Raw genomic sequence first — 27,149 nt, 5'->3', positions numbered from 1 at the left:
ACCCTCGGCTCTGATGTAGCAGAGCCGAGGCTGCACAAGGGTTCAAGCGCACCCTCGGCTCTGATGTAGGAGAGCCGAGGGTGCACTTGAACCCTTGTGCACCCTCAGCTCTGCTACATCAGAGCCGAGGGTGCGCTTGAACCCTTGTGCACACTCTGCTTCATCAAGCTAATAGAATGCATTGGCCAGCGCTGATTGGCCAATGTATTCTATTAGCCTGATGAAGTAGAGCTGAATGTGTGTGCTAAGCACACACATTCAGCTCTACTTCATCGGGCTAATAGAATGCATTGGCCAGCACTGATTGGCCAGAGTACGGAACTCGACCAATCAGCGCTGGCTCTGCTGGAGGAGGCGGAGTCTAAGATCGCTCCACACCAGTCTCCATTCAGGTCCGACCTTAGACTCCGCCTCCTCCGGCAGAGCCAGCGCTGATTGGCCGAAGGCTGGCCAATGCATTCCTATGCGAATGCAGAGACTTAGCAGTGCTGAGTCAGTTTTGCTCAACTACACATCTGATGCACACTCGGCACTGCTACATCAGATGTAGCAATCTGATGTAGCAGAGCCGAGGGTGCACTAGAACCCCTGTGCAAACTCAGTTCACGCTAATAGAATGCATTGGCCAGCGCTGATTGGCCAATGCATTCTATTAGCCCGATGAAGTAGAGCTGAATGTGTGTGCTAAGCACACACATTCAGCACTGCTTCATCACGCCAATACAATGCATTAGCCAGTGCTGATTGGCCAGAGTACGGAATTCGGCCAATCAGCGCTGGCTCTGCTGGAGGAGGCGGAGTCTAAGGTCGGACCTGAATGGAGACTGGTGTGGAGCGATCTTAGACTCCGCCTCCTCCAGCAGAGCCAGCGCTGATTGGTCGAGTTCCGTACTCTGGCCAATCAGCGCTGGCCAATGCATTCTATTAGCCCGATGAAGTAGAGCTGAATGTGTGTGCTTAGCACACACATTCAGCTCTACTTCATCAGGCTAATAGAATACATTGGCCAATCAGCGCTGGCCAATGCATTCTATTAGCTTGATGAAGCAGAGTGTGCACAAGGGTTCAAGCGCACCCTCGGCTCTGATGTAGCAGAGCCGAGGCTGCACAAGGGTTCAAGTGCACCCTCGGCTCTCCTACATCAGAGCCGAGGGTGCGCTTGAACCCTTGTGCAGCCTCGGCTCTGCTACATCAGAGCCGAGGGTGCGCTTGAACCCTTGTGCACACTCTGCTTCATCAAGCTAATAGAATGCATTGGCCAGCACTGATTGGCCAGAGTACGGAATTCGGCCAATCAGCGCTGGCCAATGCATTCTATTAGCCCGATGAAGTAGAGCTGAATGTGTGTGCTTAGCACACACATTCAGCTCTACTTCATCAGGCTAATAGAATACATTGGCCAATCAGCGCTGGCCAATGCATTCTATTAGCTTGATGAAGCAGAGTGTGCACAAGGGTTCAAGCGCACCCTCGGCTCTGATGTAGCAGAGCCGAGGCTGCACAAGGGTTCAAGTGCACCCTCGGCTCTCCTACATCAGAGCCGAGGGTGCGCTTGAACCCTTGTGCAGCCTCGGCTCTGCTACATCAGAGCCGAGGGTGCGCTTGAACCCTTGTGCACACTCTGCTTCATCAAGCTAATAGAATGCATTGGCCAGCACTGATTGGCCAGAGTACGGAATTCGGCCAATCAGCGCTGGCCAATGCATTCTATTAGCCCGATGAAGTAGAGCTGAATGTGTGTGCTAAGCACACACATTCAGCACTGCTTCATCACGCCAATACAATGCATTAGCCAGTGCTGATTGGCCAGAGTACGGAATTCGGCCAATCAGCGCTGGCTCTGCTGGAGGAGGCGGAGTCTAAGATCGCTCCACACCAGTCTCCATTCAGGTCCGACCTTAGACTCCGCCTCCTCCAGCAGAGCCAGCGCTGATTGGCCGAATTCCGTACTCTGGCCAATCAGCACTGGCTAATGCATTGTATTGGCTTGATGAAGCAGTGCTGAATGTGTGTGCTTAGCACACACATTCAGCTCTACTTCATCGGGCTAATAGAATGCATTGGCCAATCAGCGCTGGCCAATGCATTCTATTAGCGTGAACTGAGTTTGCACAGGGGTTCTAGTGCACCCTCGGCTCTGCTACATCAGATTGCTACATCTGATGTAGCAGTGCCGAGTGTGCATCAGATGTGTAGTTGAGCAAAACTGACTCAGCACTGCTAAGTCTGCATTCGCATAGGAATGCATTGGCCAGCCTTCGGCCAATCAGCGCTGGCTCTGCCGGAGGAGGCGGAGTCTAAGGTCGGACCTGAATGGAGACTGGTGTGGAGCTATCTTAGACTCCGCCTCCTCCAGCAGAGCCAGCGCTGATTGGTCGAGTTCCGTACTCTGGCCAATCAGCACTGGCCAATGCATTTCTATGGGGAAAAGTTAGCTTGCGAAAATCGCAAACTGACAGGGATTTCCATGAAATAAAGTGACTTTTATGCCCCCAGACATGCTTCCCCTGCTGTCCCAGTGTCATTCCAGGGTGTTGGTATCATTTCCTGGGGTGTCATAGTGGACTTGGTGACCCTCCAGACACGAATTTGGGTTTCCCCCTTAACGAGTTTATGTTCCCCATAGACTATAATGGGGTTCGAAACCCATTCGAACACTCGAACAGTGAGCGGCTGTTCGAATCGAATTTCGAACCTCGAACATTTTAGTGTTCGCTCATCTCTATTATTTACTAAGTTACCCATTAACTTGGGACCCCTTTTATCTTGTGTATATTGTGTATTATACACTGAGTGCGCCGTTAATAGCGGGTCCCCCTCCTCAAGCCCTGATAACTGCAGCAAAACGACGAGGCATGGAATCCTCGAGGTGTTGGAAGAGCTCTGGAGGGATATTGATCCATGCAGTCTACACTGCAGCCCACAACAAGTCCTGTGTAATTGGCACTGGGTCCATGGAGTGGACACTGGTATCCACAGCATCCCATAAATGCTCTATGGGGTTGAGGTTGGGCGAGCGGGCAGGCCAATCGAGAGTCGTGAGGTCACTGGTGTGTTCATTAAGCCAGTCCCATGCCACCAAAGAGCGATGACATGTTGCATTGTCCTGTTGGTACACAGCATTCCCATCAGGGAACTCCGACACTGGAAAGGGGTGTAGATGGTCTGCCATAAGTTGCAGGTATTAAACATTGACGGTGATTTGACTCACAGTAGACCATGGAGGTGACATGACGTCATTCATCAAACACTCATGGTCGACCGGTGGACCAGTTTACGCGGCTGTCAACGTTGTCTCTGTGATATTGCAGGTCCACCTGAGATACTATCATTCCACATTCAAAGTCAGTTAACTTGCAACATGCTGCCATGTTCACGAAACACCTGTCTGCATAAGACTGGTCAGCTATCCTGGCGACTCTAACACCATAGGTCGCATCACACTGTTTGCGCGTTATATCCGAGAAAAGCGGCACTGGGATACGCCTTTCTGTGACTTTTAGCCACTGAGTGTATTTGCTGTGGAGTTATTTTATAGTCTAATACTACTTTTTTAAGGGATGATGTTTATATGGGTACGGCTTTCATGGTTATACCCTAACCAATTACATCTCATTCAGAAAGCCGGGGTCTAAAATTTTATACTCTTATCCTAGTATTTTATGATTTTCTATTAAAAGTTAAGCTTTATTACATCAAGTTCTCACATTTCTTTCATTGAAATGGTCTTGGTCTAGTGAAAAACAAAAATATTTGTCACATTCAGTGAATTAGCACTTTACACCAAGTAAAATACATCTGGAAGCAAAAAAGTTATCCAAATGTTTACTACGCATACTTAGTGCATTATATCACCAGTAAAATAAGTTGTCTTTGGGGCCCAAACCTCACCATCAAATTATGACTATTATGAATTGCCAAAGAAAAAAAAGCCTCCTGACAGTGCTAATCCAAAGACTAGTACTAGGGGGGCCTTCCTAACTGCTGGGCGGTAAGGAACGCCCCCTCGCATTATAGCGCTACACACAGTACTGTCAGGAGGGATGTTCCCAGTTAGACTGTCAGGAACGCCCTTCTGACAATGAAGGGCTATTGGTAAAGCGCACTTTTGAATTCAGCGCACTGTCATCTTTCTAGCAGTATATAAAACTGCATGTGCCGGAGGACATAAAAGGTCCTCTTTAAGCTAAAGCCCCATATTGCGGAAAAGCTGCTTTTTTGTTGATGATTTTCCTGTGGAGTTTTGAGACAAAGTCAATAGTAGTCTGAAAAGGAATGGGAAATATGAAGGAAGCATTTATACTTTTGTTGTCTCAAAAAACACAGCAAAATCTGTAACTAAAATAGCAGCTTTTCTGTAACATGTGGCTTCAGCCTTTGGAAGGTTTGATTCATGTCGGATACTCGTAAAACCATTCAACCCAGAAAGGAGAATAAGGGAAAGATTTGCACATGTTTAGTGTTTTTTAGTGTTAAACTTTATTATAAAGAAACATCTTGTGATACCAATACAATGAAAGTGGTTCAAAAGAGAAACATTCATGTTTGGTTCAGCAAGATCTATAAATGTACTCTATAGATACACTTTATAGTTGGAGAGTTATGATCCACTGTGTCCATTAGAATCAAATGGAATTTTTTCATATAAAAGAGGTATTCATTCTAGAAATAACCATAGAGAAGGATAAGGTGGGTTTGCAGCCTCATGTTGTTATATGAGTCCTCGCTGCCAAGGATTCAAGATGATTTGCTATATCACTTTGAAGCAACTGTTTGGCAGTTGTGGTAATAACCTAACAGAAAGATTGAAATTTTTGGATAACAGCATGTAGTTGGCACTATTGGGAGACCACCACTGGGCATGATCACCAAATTTGTAGCATCGTGCCAGTACTGTGACAACCTTTAAAGCAGTGTGACAAAACAGTGTGGTATTTTAACATTGAATCTGCCAACTACTTCTACTTAAAGAGAACCTTTCATGTCCTCATCAATGTGCAATATTATATACCATTCAGTTTACGAAATACCATCTTAATGGTATGGATCATCCATATCCAGAACAGGTATGAGGAGCCCCAGTTTTTGTGGTCTTATCTAATAGATTGGTACACTGTGGGGTTATTAAAGGCATACAAAGAAGAGAGATCAGGGGTAATATAGATACTTAGGTAAGCAATGTAATTAGGTTGTTGGGGAAACCCATAGTTCAGATCAATCAGCTTTTTGGTTACAATGAGAGTATTAACATACATTATCTTTGAGTTGGGGAGATGAATCTTGAAGCCAGAATATGATTAGAAGTGCGCAGCTGTGTATAGTTTAGCATAGAATGGATGGAACAAATCATAGACATCTTTGGTGTTTTGGACCCAATCCTAGTTTTAAAGTACAAGTACTGATGCAAACTATTAACCAAATACTGACAATTTTAAAGTGACCTTATGCTTCCCACATTTGGGAAAAGCTTCTTTTTTCTTGCAGATTTTGCTGTTTATATTTTCCACTCCTTTAGTAGTCCTGCCTGGGTTTGGCTAAAAAAATAAGAAAAAGCTGAAAAAAAAAAAAGCTGCTTTTTTACAATGTGGAGCCTTAGCCAAAGAGTGTTTTACTTACTGATTTGGACACTAGCCTCAAACTTACTACACCCGGACAAAAGTACAATAATAATAAGCAATGGTAGATAAAAAACTTTCCAGCGCCAAAAAATATTTGAATAAAACTTGACTTTTACTTCATACAACTAAAATTGTAAATACAATGGATCCATATGAAATACAAATAAGAGTAGCTTACGCGTTTCGGGGCTACGAAACATGCCCCTTACTCATAGCCTACTACTCAAAAAATGAAAGCATCTTAAATAGTTAGATAGCTCCACCCACATGTGGGCTGAATTCCAACCAACATATACTAAAAGGATACAAAAACCCAAGTATTGCCGTACCACAAGTAAAGCATTTTAGACAAGGCATTGATTAATAATGAACAAGCAATGATCCATAAAAAGGGAATATATTGGACTTACCCGAAATATGCGGAAAAATGTGTATAGCATAAAACTAGACATTCGGATATAGAGATGCACATTCAGTGTAGCTACGTACCTACGTCATGTGGTGCGTACTAAAAATCACGTGATGGCAGGTCACATGACGAATCATATGATGTATCTAGGCACGGACTCCCATGTAGACTCAAATGGATTCAAGCCAGATCCAATGCAACATGAGACATATGTTAATAAATTAAAGCCAAATCCTGTTTAATGTTTAAACCTGCAGGTACCCTGGTGTTCAGCTTCCAAATCCAGAAGGCTTCCTGTTTAAGTAGAAGCCTTCTTCGATCACCACCTCTCTTCGGCGCTGAAATATGTTGAATTGCATAGAAAGCAAAAGATGAGGTGTCCCCCTTATGGTGAGAAATGAAATGACGTGATACATTTGACATATTGTCAGACTGTGATTTTGAGCAATCCGCCAGATGTTCAGATATTCTAGTTTTAACTTGGCGGATTGTGCACCCAACATAAATAAGATCACAGATGGTGCACTCAATCACATAAATCACATAAGTACTATTACAGTTTAAGAAGGTCCTGATATTAAATAAAGATTTATTAGCTGAGGGTCCAAATGTCGTTGTCTTCTTACAAAATTTACAAACTGCACATCTAATAGATGCACATTTGTAGAAACCCACGGTTCCCAACCACGTGGGTTCCTGTTTATTCTGTGAGCTGTACAGACTAGGTGATAAATGATCCGCTAGTGACCTACCCCTACTTGGGACAAATCTAACACCTGTCTGCAAAATATATTTAACAATAGGATCGGTTTCTAAAATAGGTAGGTTCCTTTTAATAATTTGAATGACTTGATTATATTGAGGGCTATATGGTGTTGAAAAATGTAAAAGAGATTTATTATCACTATTCCTCATTGCAGAAGACTCACCCTCTAAAAGAGAATTGCGATCCTTGGTAGAAACTATCTGTTCAGCCCTTTTAAGGGTCCATATGGGATATTGGCGATCCCTCAGCCTATTTAATGTGATCTGCGATTGTTCTTTAAAAATCGCATTGTCTGAACAATAATAATAACCACAACAAAGCATTTTGTAAACTGAAAAAGTTTGTAAGGAAACACTTTTGCTTTCTTTTAGAGCACTATCACTCACAGCCACAAGAGGGCATTATATACCCTTTCTATTAAATGTAACCATTGAGAGTCCTCAGTAGTTTATGCCTTTTTTAATGGCTAACAAAAAATGATGACAGATTGCAAGCTTTTGCGACTGCTAAAGTCCCTTTCATCAGGCTGGTATAACACAATATCTGAAGCCATGCACATTTATACAGGAATAGAGTGTTTGGTGCACAATTGATGGAAAGCAGTACAAGCAAATAAACAGATATGTCCAAAAAATATGTCAGTTCACAGGAAGGCTCTCTTTTTATAATTCCTTCTTGGGATCACATTGTCATGACAGCGGAGAGCCTTGTGAGGGCTCCCCGGCTTGTCATTCAACAGATTCTATTGCAGGCTACTCTATGTAGCTAGCAATAGAAGAGCCTGGTTTTTGCAATGGATTGCAATGTATTAGCATTGTAATGCATTTCATTAGTGATCAGCTCCCCTGGGGTTCAAGACCCCTAGAGGATCTAATAAATGCCTAAAAGAATTTTTTAAAAAGTTTAAAAAAGATATAAAAAAATAATAATAAAAATTCAAACTCCCCCCCCCCCCTTTCCCTAGAGCACATTTAAAAGTAGTTAAATACTGTGAAACACATACATGTTAGGTATCCCTGTTTCCGAAAATGCCTGCTCTACAAATGTATAAAAATATTTTTCCTGTACGGTAAACGCTGTAACAGGAAAAAAAGTCAAAAGTGCCAAACTGCCATTTTTTCACTGTATTGCCTCTGATAAAAATTTGAACAAAAAACGATCAAAGTGAAAGAAATTCCAAAAATGGTAGAACTAAAAAGTACACCCAGCCCTTCAAAAAAAGACGCCCTATGCATCCCCGTACACAGAAGTAGAAAAAAGTTACGGGTGTCAGAATATGGCGACTTTTAGGAAAAAATTTTTTGGTACAGGTTGGATTTTTATTAAGGGGTTAAAATGTAAATAAAACCATATAACTTTGGTATCCCCAGAATCTTACCGAAACATAGAATACAGGTGACATGTCATTTTGGCTGCACAGTGAACACCGTAAAAACGAAACCCGTAAGAAAGTCGTGCAAATGCACTTTTTCTTCAAATCCACCCCATTCAGAATTTTTTACCAGCTTCCCAGTACATTATACAGAATAATTAATGGTGGCATCATGAAGAACAATTTGTCCCACAAACATTAAGACCTCATATGGCTCTGAGAGTGGAGAAATAAAAAAAAGTTATTGGGTTTGGAAGGAGGAGAGTCAGAAATGAAAATCAAAAAATGCCGTCAGCGGGAAGGGGTTAATCTTTAATGTTATGCTGATGACGTTATGTCAATGTTATGATGATACTAAAGATCTGCAGAATATTACCAAGGGTTTGGCAAATGAAGTTTAATTGGCCAAAGCAATACAATCTATAATTCTGTACTGAATATGATAATGTGCTTACTAAATAAGACTGTCACTGAAATAGAACTAGTGGTTTGGTGGATAGTAAGTTACTTTTAGCGGCCAGTGCCAGAAAACTGCTGCCAAAGTAAATAAAATTATGGAATGTATCAAAAGAAGCATAGATGCTCATGATAAGAATGCAAATCACTAATATGGTCACAAATAGAGTATCGTGCGCAATTTTGGACCCTTGTGTACAAGAAAGACATAGCTGAACTAGAGAGAGTGCACAGAAGGCCAAGATAATTAGGGGAATGGGTGGATTGGGACAAAATTGGAATTATGCAGTTTAGAAAAAAGACGTCTATGGGATTTAATCACAAGTACATGAAGCGACAATACAAATACTTTTCTTTTCCCCTAGGCCTATGACGGTGACAAGGGAACATCTATGCCTAGACAAAATAAAAATTCACCAGTATCATAGATGGGAATGCTTAATCTAAGAACAATGAGGCTATAGTGGAACTCACTGCCTGAATGCCTTGAATGGAAAAATATTACAGGTTATAAGTTTGAGACTCAAGAGGAGAGTGGATGCCTATCTTGAAAGGAAAAATATTACGGGTTACGAGTTTTAGATTTTTGTTGAAAACAACTTAAACCAAGGTTTTATAATGATTGCCAGATTTGTGAAGGAGGTTTTTTTTCACAAGACATGGGACAATTGGCATCAGCCTCTTAGGGTTTTTTTTTACCTTCCTCATGATCAACACTATGGGGTTATATGTTGGCCTTGATGGACCTGTGTCTGTTCAAACTCATCTACTATGATACTACGTCTGCATGAATGTAGCTAAAGGCTCATATCCACTGGTGCAAACATTCAGCATGGGTCCTTCCCCCCTGACAACTTTTTTTCTGCCACAACTGTCTGTAACCTTCAGGTGTATTGCTAGATCTCTTAGGGCTCGTTCACAGGGGTGGGGGGGATTTTGGCACTCTCGCGTCAAAACCCGCCTGCCACGACCGTCGCAGTCACGGATTCCCCCTACGGAGTGGGCTCAAATGACTGGGCCGACCCCGGAGGTTACTGTCGCCAGGCGGAATCCGCCAGAAGAAAGGGCAGCTTGCTTCTTTTTTCCGCTAGCGGCAACATGCATTGTATGGAGGCGGATTTTGAGGCAAAATTCGCTGTCAAAATCCTCCTTGCCCCCGTGTGAACTAACCCTTAAGTAACCCACTGAGTTCTGTTGTCTGTACTAATAAATTCTATAACTGATATCTTTCTACAGAGTACTGAAATGCCACAGTATGTGCATCTTGTATTCTCTTGCCAATTCCATTGTCACCTACTTTCTGGTGCTACTAGTTCTTTAGAGTGGGAGACAGGGGAGGAAATGCAGAGTAAGAACTGTGTAGAAAGTGTTGTATAGTAGAATTCATCAGTACAGACATCAGTACTGTGATGAAAGTCCCCCCCCCCCCCCCCCCCGGCTTAGGGGCCTGGTTGTAAGCACAACTTATGAGAACCCTCTGACTACATCACTGAGTGTATATTAAAATCAAGTGAATCGTTACTGTATAGTATATATATACAAGTCAAGAAAAGTGTTACGGTGCAGTGTCTGTATATAAACCGGGCAAGGAAAGTGGTACAGCACATCACTCACATAATTCTAAACACACATTCACCACATTCCAAATTATTATGCAAATTATATTTCCCTCTGATTTTCCTAATGGGTTCATATGTTCATATCTTCAACCGTTAGAGTATAAATCATATTTTATTGGATAAACCTTCCAATGATAACATTTCACAAATTAAAAATTAGAAATCCACTGATCCGAATTACTATACACAACACAGTTTTATAGGTTGTAAAAACTGAAAATGGTCATTTGTTGAATTTGCAACATTAAGAGGTCACATTTACTGAAATCAAAAGCTATTTCAATCAAAAACATCTTAACAGGCAAAGTTACATGTTAGCATAGGACTCCTTATTTGATATCACATTCAGAATTTTTGCATAATAATAATAATACATTTTATTTATATAACACCAACATATTCCGCAGCACTGTACAATTTGTACGGTTCAAGTACAGACAAAAAGATACATTACAGAATTTCAGTCATTTCACACAATGGGACTGAGGGCCCTGCTCAGAAGAGCTTACAATCTATGAGGTAAGGGGGTGACACAAGAGGTAGCAGAAAAAGCATTGGAAGTAGAATTGCATATACAGTAGTCAAGACGTTTTGTAATAGAGGTTACTGTCATTACACATAAATATAGCTGTATGAACCATACTGTATGTAGATGGTGCCTGGACATATAAAGTTACAATGTGATCCTCCAGCATCATATCCTGTGGGGTAAGGTGGGAGCGTGAACAGATGAGGGTTCCTTTTAAGGATTCCATCTGCAGGTTTACATCAGGAATTGTGATAGGCCTATCTGAATAGATGTGTCTTTAGTTTGTGCTTGAAGCTGTAGAAATTGGGAGTTAATCTGATTGCCCGGGGTAGAGCACTCCAGAGAAGTAGTGCAGCTCGGGAGAAGTCTTGTATAGAGGAGTGAGTGTGTGTGTGTGTGTGTGGGGGGGGGGGTTCTGATAATAGAGGATGTCAGTCTTGGGTCATTGAGTGAGCGGAGAGAACAGGTTGGGTGATAGAGATGAGGGAGGAAATGTAACAGCATTATGGAGAGCCTTGTGGATGAGGGTGATAAGTGTATATTATATTCTGTATTGACTGACACAGACTAGAGGCAACAGGCATAGTGCCTAGGATATCAGGGATAGGTCTGTTAGATGGTGGAAACAACAATTGTTCAGCCTTTGGCTCCATTCCCACAGAGTAACGCGCCGCTCATTCTAACACGTAAACACGTGTCAGAGTGAGCGCTGTACAACAGAATCCCATTGACTTCAATGGATGCCGTCTTACACGCGCTACACATTGAAATCAATGGGATACTTTTTAACCCATTGATTTCAATGTGCAGCACGCGTAAGACGACACCCATTGAAGTCAATGGGATTCTGTTTTACAGCGCTCACTCTGACACATGTTTACGTGTCAGAATGAGCGGCGAGTTACTCCGTGGGAACAGGGCCTTTGAGAGATTGAACTTGTGAGTTGGTTAGTTTCTGCTTGAATTTCATTGCAGGATGTCAGATTATCCTCCTAGAGCTGCTGTTTTGATGTGAACTGCCTCCCACCCTTATAGATCTTTTGCTTGAGGATATTCCAAAAGTTCTCAATAGGGTTGAGGTCAGATGAGGATGGTGTTCCTCTCCTTATATACCTATAGCAGCCAATGGTTCAGAGCTATTTTTTTGCCGAATAAGATGATGTATTGCCATGTATGAAGATGATTTTGCTACGGAATACATGTTTTTTTCTTTTTTCTAGCAGCTAAGAAAGTGGTCAGTCAAAAACTCTATATATTTTTGCAGAAGCCATTTTCACATCTTCATGGATCCTAGAGGGACCTACGAGTTGTCCCACCATGATTCTGGCCCAAAACATGACTCCACTATCTCCTTGCTGACATTACAGCCTTAGTGGGACATGGTGGCTATCCACCAACCATCCACTACTGCATGCATCTGGACCATCCAGGGTTGCAAGGCATTCATCAGTAAACAAGATTGTTGGAAAATTAGTCTTCATATAGGTCTGTGCCCACTGCAACCTTTTCTGCCTATGAGCACTGTTAAGGTGTAATCAAATACCATGTTTATGTAATATTATGTTAGTAGATCCAATGAATTTGACAGAAATCTTCCTCTTTATGCCTTAATGTGCATAATCCCGTCTGAATCAGCTACAAATCTCTTCACAGGATGATGATCACGTCTAAATTTTTGGGAAATATCTAATGTTTTTATACTTTGTCCAAGGCATTGCACTATTTGATGTTTTTCAATAGCAGGAAAATCCTTTTTCTTTCACATATTGCTTGAAACCTTTGGCCTGCTTAATAATGTGGAACATCCTTCTTAGGCAGGAGCTCCACGTAGCATAAATGTTGCAATTTTTCAAAAACCGCAGCGTTTTACAATCTCTGCAAAATGATTTGAAAAATAGTCACAGCGGACATGCTGCAATTTCAAAAACCATTGTATTTTGGGACTCACAGCATGTCAGTCATACCAATGGAAATGCTGGCATATTCCCTATAGATATAATTGAAGCTGAAAGTCCGCAGAGGTTCCCTTTCTGACATAAGCGTTGTGAGAAAAATCATGATGTGTTTCCACCTCAGTCTAAGGATCCACATAGTGGGCAGCAGCAAAAAGCGCTGCAGGGAAAAACGTGGCGGAAACGTATAGTTTTCACAGAATTGGAAACCTCTGCAGAAATTCTGCTTCCATTATACCTATAGGGAAACCGATGGCATTTCCACAGGTATAATTGACACGATGCAATTTCCAAAACTGTGACAGTTTTGGAAATTGCAATGTGTCCATTGCATGTATTTTTAAGGAAGGTGTGGATGGAATTTGCTAGAATCCCATCCACTTTGCTGTAAATTGACGCTTCTTTGCTGTGGTGTTTCTACCGCAGCCAAACTGCAGCGTTTACGCCAAATGGTGCCCTGGCCTCAAGTAGGATTCCTTTAATTGGGCTCACTTGGCAAGTTAATTATCATGGGTGCTTGAGATTGATTTCAGCAATCCAGAGAGCCCTGAGACACAAGAACAGCCATGACTTTAATTGCAAAACAAAAAAACAAATGATATTTGACACTTAAATCCGATCTGCATAATAATCTGGAGCTTGGTGTAAACACTTTATCACAGATAACGTATATACCTGAGTATAAGCAGAGTTTTTCATTACAGTTTTTGTGCTGAAAAAGTCTCCATTGGCTTATATTCGAGTCACGGAGTCAGGGGGAGTCAGGCATAGATGACTTGGGGTGGCCCTGGAGACAGCGCTGCTGCCGATAGGTGAGTGTTGAAGCAGCTCTGTCTCCAGGGCCGCCCCAAGTCATCTCTTCCAGACTCCCTGACTCCAGCAGCCGCCTCCACCACACACTGAAGCGCAATCCCACTCATCTGACCCCTGGTTCACATTAGCATATGTATTCCGTCCGGGGGAGTCTGTATGAGGACAAATACAATCGCAACTGCAAGCGCTGTTCAGTTAAAGCACACGGACAACATAGACTATAATGGGGTCCATGTGCTTGCCACGCACTGCCCGCACGAATCATTTGTGCGGGCAGTGCGCGGCAAGAACAAGGACCCCATTATAGTCTATGGGGTCCATGTGCTTTATCTGAACAGCGCTTGCAGTTGCGACTGTATTCCATTCTGGGTGGTTCTCATGCGGAGTCTCCCGCCAGAATACATAAACTAATGGTGATCAGCCTTACTCCTGGTCCTGCCACTCACCTTCAGCTTGCCCATCACAGCTCCTCCGTTCACCGCCATCTCCACAATGAACATGGCGGACACGGCGCAACCTAGCATAACCAAGCATGGGAGGAGCTTGTGGTTGCTTGGGATACCTATACTGGCCGGATAGCAGAAGTACCAGTAAGTACAGGTACGCTTCTGCATTTTGTAAATAATAGTATACTAGGTTGATGTTGATGGGGGTTTGGGGTGCAGTAGGTGCTGGAGAAGGGGGGTTGGGGGTGTTGTGGTTGTCTAACTACCCCTTCCCTGAGATTGGTGTTTTTCCCTCCACTTGGAATTCAGCCTGACTACAGCCATGCTGAATATAGGGTATCTGCAGTGCTCCTATTCCATCAGGAAGGGGTTAATAGGAGCACTGCAGATACCCTATATTCAGCCAGGCTGAATTTCAAGTGGGGGAAAAAAACCTAGTCCTCAAGCTCAGGGAAGGGGCAGACAGACAACCAAAACACCCCCTCCCCTTCCCCAGCACCCATCATCTCCTGCACCCAAAAACTCCGACCACCCTACCCATCCAGTCAGTGCCCGTGATCAGACCCCATAGGTTTCAAGGCCCCTAGGGGGTCTAATAACTTAAAAAAAAAAAACTCATATCACCCCCATTTCCCCACCTCGACTTATACTTGAGTCAATAAGTTTTCCCAGATTTGGGGGGTAAAATTAGGGGCCTCGGCTTATATTCAGGTCAGCTTATACTCGAGTGTATACGGTTCTTTGTCAGGTTTCTCCACTCATGTGGAGGACCACATGTTGGGGGACCACATTTGACCTCTGTGATGGTCTCAGGTTTTGTGACTTGAGGCAAACCCACAATCTACAGTATTCTATACATATTGTATACAGGGCTGTGCAGGAGTGCTGAGCTGTCTGCATTATGTCCTTGTTGCCAGATGAAGGCACCCTAAGTGGCCGTAAAGTGCAGCCATCCTGAAAATGCATTCAGTACCAATGACGTGTGACAAATAGGGCTAATAACTGTGTGGTTACCGTTGCTCAGGCACAATTTGTATTATTGGATTAGATTCTGGGTATTCCACGGCATGACACTGGCATTGAATCACTGTCTGTTGGTGGTCTCCCCAGGGTACCTGAACAATGGACTGCTAAAACAGTGGTTACCCATGGACCCTATAATGGGGTATTCCAGGTTTCCGCCATTTTTATACTGAAACTATTGGAGAGAAAAGTCCTCTTTATAGGACTTTACTCTTTGCTGATTTTCTGAGATCTCTGCTTCCATTGGAGATTCCGGCGCAGATGTGAACCTAGCCTTAGCCTACACTGTTGACCATAGCACTGATCAATTCCATATTATTATTATTATTATTATTATTATTATTATTATTATTATTATTATTATTATTATTATGTACATGTTTAGTGTAATATCTGTTCTATTATTATTATTATTATTATTATTTTGCAATTAGCATTGAATGGACAGATTCAAGACTGAAAAAGATCAAAATTCTAACATACAATTCAAAGTCTGCTATACAGTATAAAATAAATTCTCATTTTTTTCTTTTGTTTCAGAAAGAGCTCAGTTTGCCACGCCGTGGATGTATGTAAGTAAAAAAGATATATAATATTAATATGCACTTGTGAATTTACAAATACGCTTCGAGTTCTATTCATTTTTATTGAGTATTTTATAGTGATAGTTTTAAGAATTATGACCCCATTTATATATGGCTAAAGGGGGTGTCCAAGATAAAATGATAATTAAACACTAAACTAAACACCCTCCCCTGCCTAACTTTTAAATTACTTGCTTTCTAAAATGTATATTTGCCCAGATCGCCGGGGCGGTCAAGGCACAGTTTCTGATTTTCTGTTGACATTCCGTTTCACCATTTTTGGAAACAGAATATTACCAATACTTCCAACTCCCTCATCATACTTACTTGTCTTCATGTACTGATCTTCTGGGCACAAAACATCACTTCATGCTCTAGTGCGCCGGTGTGAAGAGAAGAAAGAGCTAGTGGTACAGAAGAAAGTGATCTCCTGAACAGGAAGACAGCTAAGTATAAAGGGGCAGGGCTGAGTTAGTTAGGTATGACTATAGGTCCATGGGCTAGCTAGGGAAATAAGGAGGTGGTGTGAAAGAGAGAGAAGGGAAGGAGTGAGAGGGGGATCTGAGTGAAGAGCAATGTAAAATGGTAACTGTAAAATAAGAGAGCAGGATGCTACCCATGTAAACAAATGCAGAGGATACTAGCAAGAGAAACCCAGAAATCACTAAAAACACTGCTAAAGGTATTTGGGTGAACTTATTATCCCAATGATAGCACTAACAAACCTTTTTTTAAATAAAAGTTGTTGTTTTTTATTTGGAAAACCCCTTTAAGTGAAAACAAAGAGTAGTCAGTAGTAGTAGTCATGAGACCTAGCATAAGCCACTGTGACAAATCTCACGCCTTTTTAAACTTTACATTGTCCATTAGTACTGGCCATCAGGCTGCAGGAACATGTTACTTTAAAGTCTGGATTGAAATAGAAAATGAAAGGGGTTGTCCCATCTCAAGGATCCTATCTTCAGGCGGCGCTATGCCAGGGCCTCAGGGAGGGCGGCATTTTTGCTAACCTAAGCCAGTCCAGGACAAGCTGTCCTGGACTGGCTTAGCACGGAGCGGTGGTTTGGGGAGACCACTGGAGCAGCGCCTGCTCTCTGCCGGCGAACGGCGCTAAGCCCCGCCCCTCCGCTAGACCACGCCCCCTCTGCTAAGCCCCACCACGCTCCGCCCCCTCCCCGGCGGGGGGGGGCGGCTTTCTGCACTTCGCCTCGGGCGGCGAAAGGGGCAGGTTCACCCCTGCTGGTAGCTTATGTAAATTGAAGCCTTTTTCTAAATATATTGCTTTAAAAATTCTGCTTTTGTTTGCCAGCTATGTGTACATACTCCTCCCATTGTTTACACAGCGTTGCTATAACCACGGACCTGGGAGATAGGACAAGTGACGTCACCTACTCAGTGCCAGCAGGACAATCAGTTCAGATAATTGCACTTTGCTGATAAAGTCAAGTCTGTAATTTCTCTTAGTAAACACACAAATAACACGGAGTCGGTTCTTTACAAGAATGTTCAGATTATCTGACCTGCAGAAGTGTTCTGTGTCCTGTTCAGCAGGAGGGAGGGGGAGGGAGAGAAATACAGAAAGTGTGAAGCAGATACTGCATACAGCCTGGAGAAAGGCTGAGATGGGAGAACCCCTTTAAAGAAATAGAAAGTATCATTTTATTATAGTATATTTTGCATAGACTTCTCTATAGGACTATAAGAAAATAAACATGTACAAAACTGTGCTAAAAAAAAATAGTCACCAAACACTCTGGTAAAAACACTAAAAAAATGCTTGGTCAATACGAAAAACATATTGGGCACTAAAATGGCATTTTATTTTTTTAAAAATTAACTTTGTACATTTATTTTTGGGAAGCACTCTTGGGTTCAAAATGATAATGCTACTTGAGAAATTCTTGAATTTCTACAATTGGGTCAATTTTAGGTGGTTTTCATTGTACTGATACTTTAAGGTTAGAGATGAGCGAACACTAAAATGTTCGAGGTTCGAAATTCGATTCGAACAGCCGCTCAATGTTCGTGTGTTCGAATGGGTTTCGAACCCCATTATAGTCTATGGGGAACATATACTCATTAAGGGGGAAACCCAAATCCGTGTCTGGAGGGTCACCAAGTCCACTATGACACCACAGGAAATGATGCCAACACCTCTGGAATGACACTGGGACAGCAGGGGAAGCATGTCTGGGGGCATCTAACACACCAAAGACCCTCTATTACCCCAACATCACAGCCTAACAACTACACACTTTACACACTCAATACCACCTCTCTGACAGTAGGAAAACACCTTGAAACGTGTATTTGGCACTTGCAGTGAGGAGAGCTTGTCACCAGCAGTGAATTTGGCCCTTGTAGTAAGTTGAGGTTGGCACCAACATTTGTTTTGAAAATCAGGGTGGATTGAGCCTCTAACCAGCAGAGTTTGGGCAAATTCATGGTGGAGGGAGCCTCTAAACACCCCAGTTTGGGCAAATTCATGGTGGAGGGAGCCTCTAAAAACCCCAGTTTGGACCAATTCATGGTGGAGGGAGCCTCTAACCAGCCCAGTGTGGGCAAATTCATGGTGGAGGGAGCCTCTAAAAAACCCAGTTTGGACCAATTCATGGTGGAGGGAGCCTCTAACCAGCCCAGTTTGGGCAAATTCATGGTGGAGGGAGCCTCTAAAAAACCCAGTTTGGACCAATTCATGGTGGAGGGAGCCTCTAACCAGCCCAGTTTGGGCAAATTCATGGTGGAGGGAGCCTCTAAACAGCCCAGTTTGGGCAAATTCATGGTGGAGGGAGCCTCTAAACAGCCCAGTTTGGGCAAATTCATGGTGGAGGGAGCCTCTAACCAGCCCAGTTTGGACCAATTAATGGTGGAGGGAGCCTCTAACCAGCCCAGTTTGGGCAAATTCATGGTGGAGGGAGCCTCTAAACAGCCCAGTTTGGACCAATTCATGGTGGAGGGAGCCTCTAAAAAACCCAGTTTGGACCAATTCATGGTGGAGGGAGCCTCTAAACAGCCCAGTTTGGGCAAATTCATGGTGGAGGGAGCCTCTAACCAGCCCAGTTTGGACCAATTCATGGTGGAGGGAGCCTCTAACCAGCCCAGTTTGGGCAAATTCATGGTGGAGGGAGCCTCTAAACAGCCCAGTTTGGACCAATTCATGGTGGAGGGAGCCTCTAAAAAACCCAGTTTGGACCAATTCATGGTGGAGGGAGCCTCTAAACAGCCCAGTTTGGGCAAATTCATGGTGGAGGGAGCCTCTAACCAGCCCAGTTTGGACCAATTAATGGTGGAGGGAGCCTCTAAACAGCCAAGTTTTGGGAAATTCATGGTGGAGGGAGCCTCTAACCAGCCCAGTTTGGACCAATTCATGGTGGAGGGAGCCTCTAAACAGCCCAGTTTGGGCAAATTCATGGTGGAGGGAGCCTCTAAAAAACCCAGTTTGGACCAATTCATGGTGGAGGGAGCCTCTAACCAGCCCAGTTTGGACCAATTAATGGTGGAGGGAGCCTCTAAACAGCCAAGTTTGGACCAATTCATGGTGGAGGGAGCCTCTAAAAACCCCAGTTTGGACCAATTCATGGTGGAGGGAGCCTCTAACCAGCCCAGTTTGGGCAAATTCATGGTGGAGGGAGCCTCTAAACAGCCCAGTTTGGGCAAATTCATGGTGGAGGGAGCCTCTAACCAGCCCAGTTTGGACCAATTAATGGTGGAGGGAGCCGCTAAACAGCCCAGTTTGGACCAATTCATGGTGGAGGGAGCCTCTAAAAACCCCAGTTTGGACCAATTCATGGTGGAGGGAGCCTCTAAAAAACCCAGTTTGGACCAATTCATGGTGGAGGGAGCCTCTAACCAGCCCAGTTTGGACCAATTAATGGTGGAGGGAGCCTCTAAACAGCCAAGTTTGGACCAATTCATGGTGGAGGGAGCCTCTAAAAACCCCAGTTTGGACCAATTCATGGTGGAGGGAGCCTCTAACCAGCCCAGTTTGGGCAAATTCATGGTGGAGGGAGCCTCTAAACAGCCCAGTTTGGGCAAATTCATGGTGGAGGGAGCCTCTAACCAGCCCAGTTTGGACCAATTAATGGTGGAGGGAGCCGCTAAACAGCCCAGTTTGGACCAATTCATGGTGGAGGGAGCCTCTAAAAACCCCAGTTTGGACCAATTCATGGTGGAGGGAGCCTCTAAAAAACCCAGTTTGGACCAATTCATGGTGGAGGGAGCCTCTAACCAGCCCAGTTTGGACCAATTAATGGTGGAGGGAGCCTCTAAAAACCCCAGTTTGGACCAATTCATGGTGGAGGGAGCCTCTAACCAGCCCAGTTTGGGCAAATTCATGGTGGAGGGAGCCTCTAAACAGCCCAGTTTGGGCAAATTCATGGTGGAGGGAGCCTCTAACCAGCCCAGTTTGGACCAATTAATGGTGGAGGGAGCCGCTAAACAGCCCAGTTTGGACCAATTCATGGTGGAGGGAGCCTCTAAAAAACCCAGTTTGGACCAATTCATGGTGGAGGGAGCCTCTAAACAGCCCAGTTTGGGCAAATTCATGGTGGAGGGAGCCTCTAACCAGCCCAGTTTGGACCAATTCATGGTGGAGGGAGCCTCTAACCAGCCCAGTTTGGGCAAATTCATGGTGGAGGGAGCCTCTAAACAGCCCAGTTTGGACCAATTCATGGTGGAGGGAGCCTCTAAAAAACCCAGTTTGGACCAATTCATGGTGGAGGGAGCCTCTAAACAGCCCAGTTTGGGCAAATTCATGGTGGAGGGAGCCTCTAACCAGCCCAGTTTGGACCAATTAATGGTGGAGGGAGCCTCTAAACAGCCAAGTTTTGGGAAATTCATGGTGGAGGGAGCCTCTAACCAGCCCAGTTTGGACCAATTCATGGTGGAGGGAGCCTCTAAACAGCCCAGTTTGGGCAAATTCATGGTGGAGGGAGCCTCTAAAAAACCCAGTTTGGACCAATTCATGGTGGAGGGAGCCTCTAACCAGCCCAGTTTGGACCAATTAATGGTGGAGGGAGACTCTAAACAGCCAAGTTTGGACCAATTCATGGTGGAGGGAGCCTCTAAAAACCCCAGTTTGGACCAATTCATGGTGGAGGGAGCCTCTAACCAGCCCAGTTTGGGCAAATTCATGGTGGAGGGAGCCTCTAAACAGCCCAGTTTGGGCAAATTCATGGTGGAGGGAGCCTCTAACCAGCCCAGTTTGGACCAATTAATGGTGGAGGGAGCCGCTAAACAGCCCAGTTTGGACCAATTCATGGTGGAGGGAGCCTCTAAAAACCCCAGTTTGGACCAATTCATGGTGGAGGGAGCCTCTAAAAAACCCAGTTTGGACCAATTCATGGTGGAGGGAGCCTCTAACCAGCCCAGTTTGGACCAATTAATGGTGGAGGGAGCCTCTAAACAGCCAAGTTTGGACCAATTCATGGTGGAGGGAGCCTCTAAAAACCCCAGTTTGGACCAATTCATGGTGGAGGGAGCCTCTAACCAGCCCAGTTTGGGCAAATTCATGGTGGAGGGAGCCTCTAAACAGCCCAGTTTGGGCAAATTCATGGTGGAGGGAGCCTCTAACCAGCCCAGTTTGGACCAATTAATGGTGGAGGGAGCCGCTAAACAGCCCAGTTTGGACCAATTCATGGTGGAGGGAGCCTCTAAAAACCCCAGTTTGGACCAATTCATGGTGGAGGGAGCCTCTAAACAGCCCAGTTTGGGCAAATTCATGGTGGAGGGAGCCTCTAACCAGCAGAGTTGGTGGAAATCAGGGTGGAGGGAGCCTCTAACCAGCAGAGTTGGGGGAAATCAGGGTGGAGGGAGCCTAGTATTAGCAGAATTGTGCAACGCTTATGGTGGATGAGTATGAGGATGCGGAGGAATTGGAGAGGTTGAGTACAGATATGGAGTTTCATGTTGGGGTGCTTTACACAGGTGGGCACAAAAATGACGGCTCTACCCAGTGGTGGTTCATTTTTATCAAAGTGAGCCGGTCGGCACTCTCAGCTGACAGACGGGTGCGCTTGTCAGTGATGATGCCACCGGCCGCACTGAACACCCTCTCAGATAGGACGATGGCGGCAGGACAGGACAGCACCTCCAAGGCATATAGGGCAAGTTCAAGCCACAGGTCCAACTTCGACACCCAATACGTGTAGGGCGCAGAGGGGTCGGAGAGGACAGGGCTGTGGTCGGAAAGGTATTCCCGCAACATGCGCCTATACTTCTCACGCCTGGTGACACTAGGACCCTCCGTGGCAGCACTTTGGCGAGGGGGTGCCATCAAGGTGTCCCAGACCTTAGACAGTGTGCCCCTCGTTTGTGTGGACCGGTGAGAACTTGGTTGCCTACTGGAGGAACTGCCCTCCCTGCCGCCAACGTCACATGCTGGAAACATCTCCATCATATTCTGCACCAATTGCCTGTGGCAAGCATTGATGCGATTGGCCCTCCCCTCTACCGGAATAAAAGACGAGATGTTGTTTTTATACCGGGGGTCAAGGATAGCAAAGATCCAGTACTGGTTGTCCTCCATGATTTTGACAATACGCTTGTCGGTTGTAAAGCACCCCAACATGAACTCAGCCATGTCTGCCACAGTGTTAGTTGGCATGACTCCTCTGGCCCCACCGGAAAGTTCAATCTCCATTTCCTCCTCATCCTCCATGTCTACCCATCCGCGCTGCAACAATGGGACGATTCGAAGTTGCCCGGAAGCCTCCTGTATCACCATCACATCATCGGACAACTCTTCTTCCTCCTCCTCCTCCTCCTCCTCCTCCTCCTCCATTAAACGCAGTGAAGCGGACAGATGTGTGGACCTACTCTCCAGCTGTGACGGATCGGATGCTATCCCTAACTCCTCTGTGTGATCTGAGTTATCCCTGATGTCAATCAGGGATTCTCTCAGAACACACAAGAGCGGGATTGTAAGGCTCACCATCGCATCCTCAGAGCTCACCCTCCTTGTGGACTCCTCAAAGACCCGTAGGATGTCACAAAGGTCTCTCATCCATGGCCACTCATGGATGTGAAACTGAGGCAGCTGACTTTGTGGCACCCTAGGGTTTTGTAGCTGGTATTCCATCAAAGGTCTCTGCTGCTCAACCACTCTATTCAACATCTGAAACGTTGAGTTCCAGCGTGTGGGGACGTCGCACAAAAGCCGGTGTTGTGGCACATGCAGGCGTTGCTGGAGAGATTTTAAGCTAGCAGCGGCTACTGTCGACTTGCGAAAGTGGGCGCACATGCGCCGCACTTTCACCAGTAGCTCTGGAACATTGGGGTAGCTCTTTAGGAAACGTTGCACCACTAGGTTGAAGACGTGGGCCAGGCATGGAACATGTTGGAGTCCGGCAAGCTCCAGAGCTGCTACCAGGTTCCGGCCGTTATCACAAACGACCATGCCTGGGCCCAGGTGCAGCGGCTCAAACCATATTGCCGTCTCATCGAGGAGGGCATCCCTCACCTCGGAGGCAGTGTGCTGTCTGTCCCCCAAGCTGATCAGCTTCAGCACAGCCTGCTGACGTCTACCAACGCCAGTGCTGCAACGTTTCCAACTCGTAGCTGGGGTCAATCTAACAGCGGAGGAGGAGGCGGTGGCGGAGGAGGAGGCGGTGGCGGAGGAGGAGGCGGTAGAGGAGGAGGAGGAGGGGGGTGTTCTTCTCGTGTCCCTGCCGGGAATGTTAGGCGGGGAGACGAGGTACACCGGGCCAGTTTGGGAAGCAGTCCCAGCCTCAACTACATTCACCCAGTGTGCCGTCAGTGAAATGTAGCGTCCCTGTCCGCATGCACTTGTCCACGCGTCGGTGGTCAAGTGGACCTTTGTGCAAAGCGCGGAACTAAGGGCCCGCCTGATGTTGAGTGACACGTGCTGGTGCAAGGCGGGGACGGCACACCGGGAGAAGTAGTGACGGCTAGGGACGGCATAGCGAGGTGCCGCAGTTGCCATCAGGTCCAGGAAGGCGGGAGTTTCAACAAGCCGGAACGCCAACATCTCCTGGGCCAGCAGTTTAGCGATGTTGGCGTTCAAGGCTTGCGCGTGTGGGTGGTTAGCAGTGTATTTTTGCCGCCGCTCCAATGTCTGAGAGATGGTGGGTTGTTGTAAAGAAACGCCTGATGGTGCCTTTGATGGTGCAGGAGAAGGAGATAAGACAGGACCAGGGGAGGATGAGGTAGAAGTCAACAAAGTGGCGGAGGCAGATGAAGTGGTGTCCTGGCTCATCCTCTGGAGTGCATCACCAGCACAGTCAGCAGTGGCAGTGGCAGAGGCAGAGGCAGTGGCAGAGGCAGTGGCGTGAACGGCAGGCGGCCTTTGTCCTGCCGTTGCTGCCTGCCACTGATTCCAGTGCTTGGATTCCAAATGACGGCGCATTGAAGTGGTGGACAGGTTGCTCTTCTCAGAGCCCCTAATCAATTTCGAGAGGCAAATTGTGCAGACAACACTATATCTGTCCTCGGCGCATTCCTTGAAAAAACTCCACACCTTCGAGAAACGTGCCCTCGAGGTGGGAGTTTTTCGGGGCTGGGTACGAACTGGAACATCTTGGGAGATTCCGGGTGTGGCCTGGCTTCGCCTAAGCTGCTGACCTCTGCCTCTGCCTCTAGCTACCCTTTTTGGTGCTGCACCTGCCTCAACATCCACACTACTTTCCCCGCTTGACATCCCCCCTGTCCAGGTCGGGTCAGTGTCCTCATCATCCACCACTTCCTCTTCCAACTCCTGTCTCATCTCCTCCTCCCGCACAATGCGCCGGTCAACTGGATGCCCTGACGGCAACTGCGTCACATCATCGTCGATGAGGGTGGGTTGCTGGTCATCCACCACCAAATCGAACAGAGATGGAGGAGACTCTAGTGTTTGAGCATCTGGACACAGATGCTCCTCTGTCAGGTTCGTGGAATCGTGACGTGGAGAGGCAGGTTGAGGGACAATGAAAGGAGCGGAGAACAGCTCTGGGGAGCAGGGACAGTTTGGGTTATTGTTCTGTAAAGCTTCGGAATTTTGGGAGGAAGGAAGACAAGACTGTTGGGTAATAGGAGGAGAGGAGGCAGAGTCTGACTGGCTGCTTCACAATGTGCTGTAAGCGTTCTCTGACAGCCATTGCAAGACCTGTTCCTGGTTCTCGGGCCTACTAAGGTTTGTACCCTGCAGTTTAGTTAATGTGGCAAGCAACCCTGGCACTGTGGAGTGGCGCAATGCTTGCTGCCCCACAGGAGTAGGCACGGGACGCCCTGTGGCTTCACTGCTACCTTGCTCCCCAGAACCATTCCCCCGACCTCGCCCACGGCCTCGTCCACGTCCCTTTCCGGGAGCCTTGCGCATTTTGAATTCCTAGTTAGAAATTGGCACTGTATACCAGTAGTAAAAATTGTGGGTGCACGTAACCCCAATATATTCTTTGAATTACCAGTCAGAAACTGGCACTATATGGCAGTAGCAAGAAATGAGGGTATTTGTATTCCCAATATATTCTTTGAATTCCCAGTCAGACAATGGCACTGTATACCAGTAGTAAAAATTGTGGGTGCACGTAACCCCAATATATTCTTTGAATTACCAGTCAGAAACTGGCACTATATGGCAGTAGCAAGAAATGAGGGTATTTATAACCCCAATATATTCTTTGAATTCCCAGTCAGACAATGGCACTGTATACCAGTAGTAAAAATTGTGGGTGCACGTAACCCCAATATATTCTTTGAATTCCCAGTCAGACACTGGCACTATATGGCAGTAGCAAGAAATGAGGGTATTTGTATTCCCAATATATTCTTTGAATTCCCAGTCAGACAATGGCACTGTATACCAGTAGTAAAAATTGTGGGTGCACGTAACCCCAATATATTCTTTGAATTACCAGTCAGAAACTGGCACTATATGGCAGTAGCAAGAAATGAGGGTATTTGTATTCCCAATATATTCTTTGAATTCCCAGTCAGACAATGGCACTGTATACCAGTAGTAAAAATTGTGGGTGCACGTAACCCCAATATATTCTTTGAATTACCAGTCAGAAACTGGCACTATATGGCAGTAGCAAGAAATGAGGGTATTTGTATTCCCAATATATTCTTTGAATTCCCAGTCAGACAATGGCACTGTATACCAGTAGTAAAAATTGTGGGTGCACGTAACCCCAATATATTCTTTGAATTCCCAGTCAGACACTGGCACTATATGGCAGTAGCAAGAAATGAGGGTATTTGTATTCCCAATATATTCTTTGAATTCCCAGTCAGACAATGGCACTGTATACCAGTAGTAAAAATTGTGGGTGCACGTAACCCCAATATATTCTTTGAATTCCCAGTCAGACACTGGCACTATATGGCAGTAGCAAGAAATGAGGGTATTTGTATTCCCAATATATTCTTTGAATTCCCAGTCAGACAATGGCACTGTATACCAGTAGTAAAAATTGTGGGTGCACGTAACCCCAATATATTCTTTGAATTCCCAGTCAGACACTGGCACTATATGGCAGTAGCAAGAAATGAGGGTATTTGTATTCCCAATATATTCTTTGAATTCCCAGTCAGACAATGGCACTGTATACCAGTAGTAAAAATTGTGGGTGCACGTAACCCCAATATATTCTTTGAATTACCAGTCAGAAACTGGCACTATATGGCAGTAGCAAGAAATGAGGGTATTTGTATTCCCAATATATTCTTTGAATTCCCAGTCAGACAATGGCACTGTATACCAGTAGTAAAAATTGTGGGTGCACGTAACCCCAATATATTCTTTGAATTACCAGTCAGAAACTGGCACTATATGGCAGTAGCAAGAAATGAGGGTATTTGTATTCCCAATATATTCTTTGAATTCCCAGTCAGACAATGGCACTGTATACCAGTAGTAAAAATTGTGGGTGCACGTAACCACAATATATTCTTTGAATTACCAGTCAGAAACTGGCACTATATGGCAGTAGCAAGAAATGAGGGTATTTATAACCCCAATATATTCTTTGAATTCCCAGTCAGACAATGGCACTGTATACCAGTAGTAAAAATTGTGGGTGCACGTAACCCCAATTTATTCTTTGAATTCCCAGTCAGACACTGGCACTATATGGCAGTAGCAAGAAATGAGGGTATTTGTATTCCCAATATATTCTTTGAATTCCCAGTCAGACAATGGCACTGTATACCAGTAGTAAAAATTGTGGGTGCACGTAACCCCAATATATTCTTTGAATTCCCAGTCAGACACTGGCACTATATGGCAGTAGCAAGAAATGAGGGTATTTGTATTCCCAATATATTCTTTGAATTCCCAGTCAGACAATGGCACTGTATACCAGTAGTAAAAATTGTGGGTGCACGTAACCCCAATATATTCTTTGAATTACCAGTCAGAAACTGGCACTATATGGCAGTAGCAAGAAATGAGGGTATTTATAACCCCAATATATTCTTTGAATTCCCAGTCAGACAATGGCACTGTATACCAGTAGTAAAAATTGTGGGTGTATATAGCCCCAATTCTATTGCTAGGGGACTTGCAGGGTATTTCTGGGGTGAAGGTGGGGGGGCACACCGTTGGAACGGGTATCGGGGTAT

At 45.1% G+C, this 27,149-nt stretch overlaps 1 protein-coding gene across 1 annotated transcript in view; it reads left to right on the top strand.

Annotated features, from left to right (window-relative positions):
• MAST3 (microtubule associated serine/threonine kinase 3) overlaps window positions 1-27,149 on the top strand; it is a 205,434-nt gene that overhangs the window by 8,875 nt on the left and 169,410 nt on the right. Inside the window, exon 2 of the mRNA XM_075282755.1 lies at window positions 15,544-15,575. Within this exon, the coding sequence (XP_075138856.1) occupies window positions 15,544-15,575 (32 nt within the window). The remainder of the gene's footprint in view (window positions 1-15,543; window positions 15,576-27,149) is intronic.

This window comes from Leptodactylus fuscus, chromosome 1 (assembly GCF_031893055.1).
Source record: "Leptodactylus fuscus isolate aLepFus1 chromosome 1, aLepFus1.hap2, whole genome shotgun sequence".
NCBI classification, from domain to species: domain Eukaryota; kingdom Metazoa; phylum Chordata; class Amphibia; order Anura; family Leptodactylidae; genus Leptodactylus; species Leptodactylus fuscus.
This window is presented reverse-complemented; position numbering and strand designations above follow the sequence as displayed.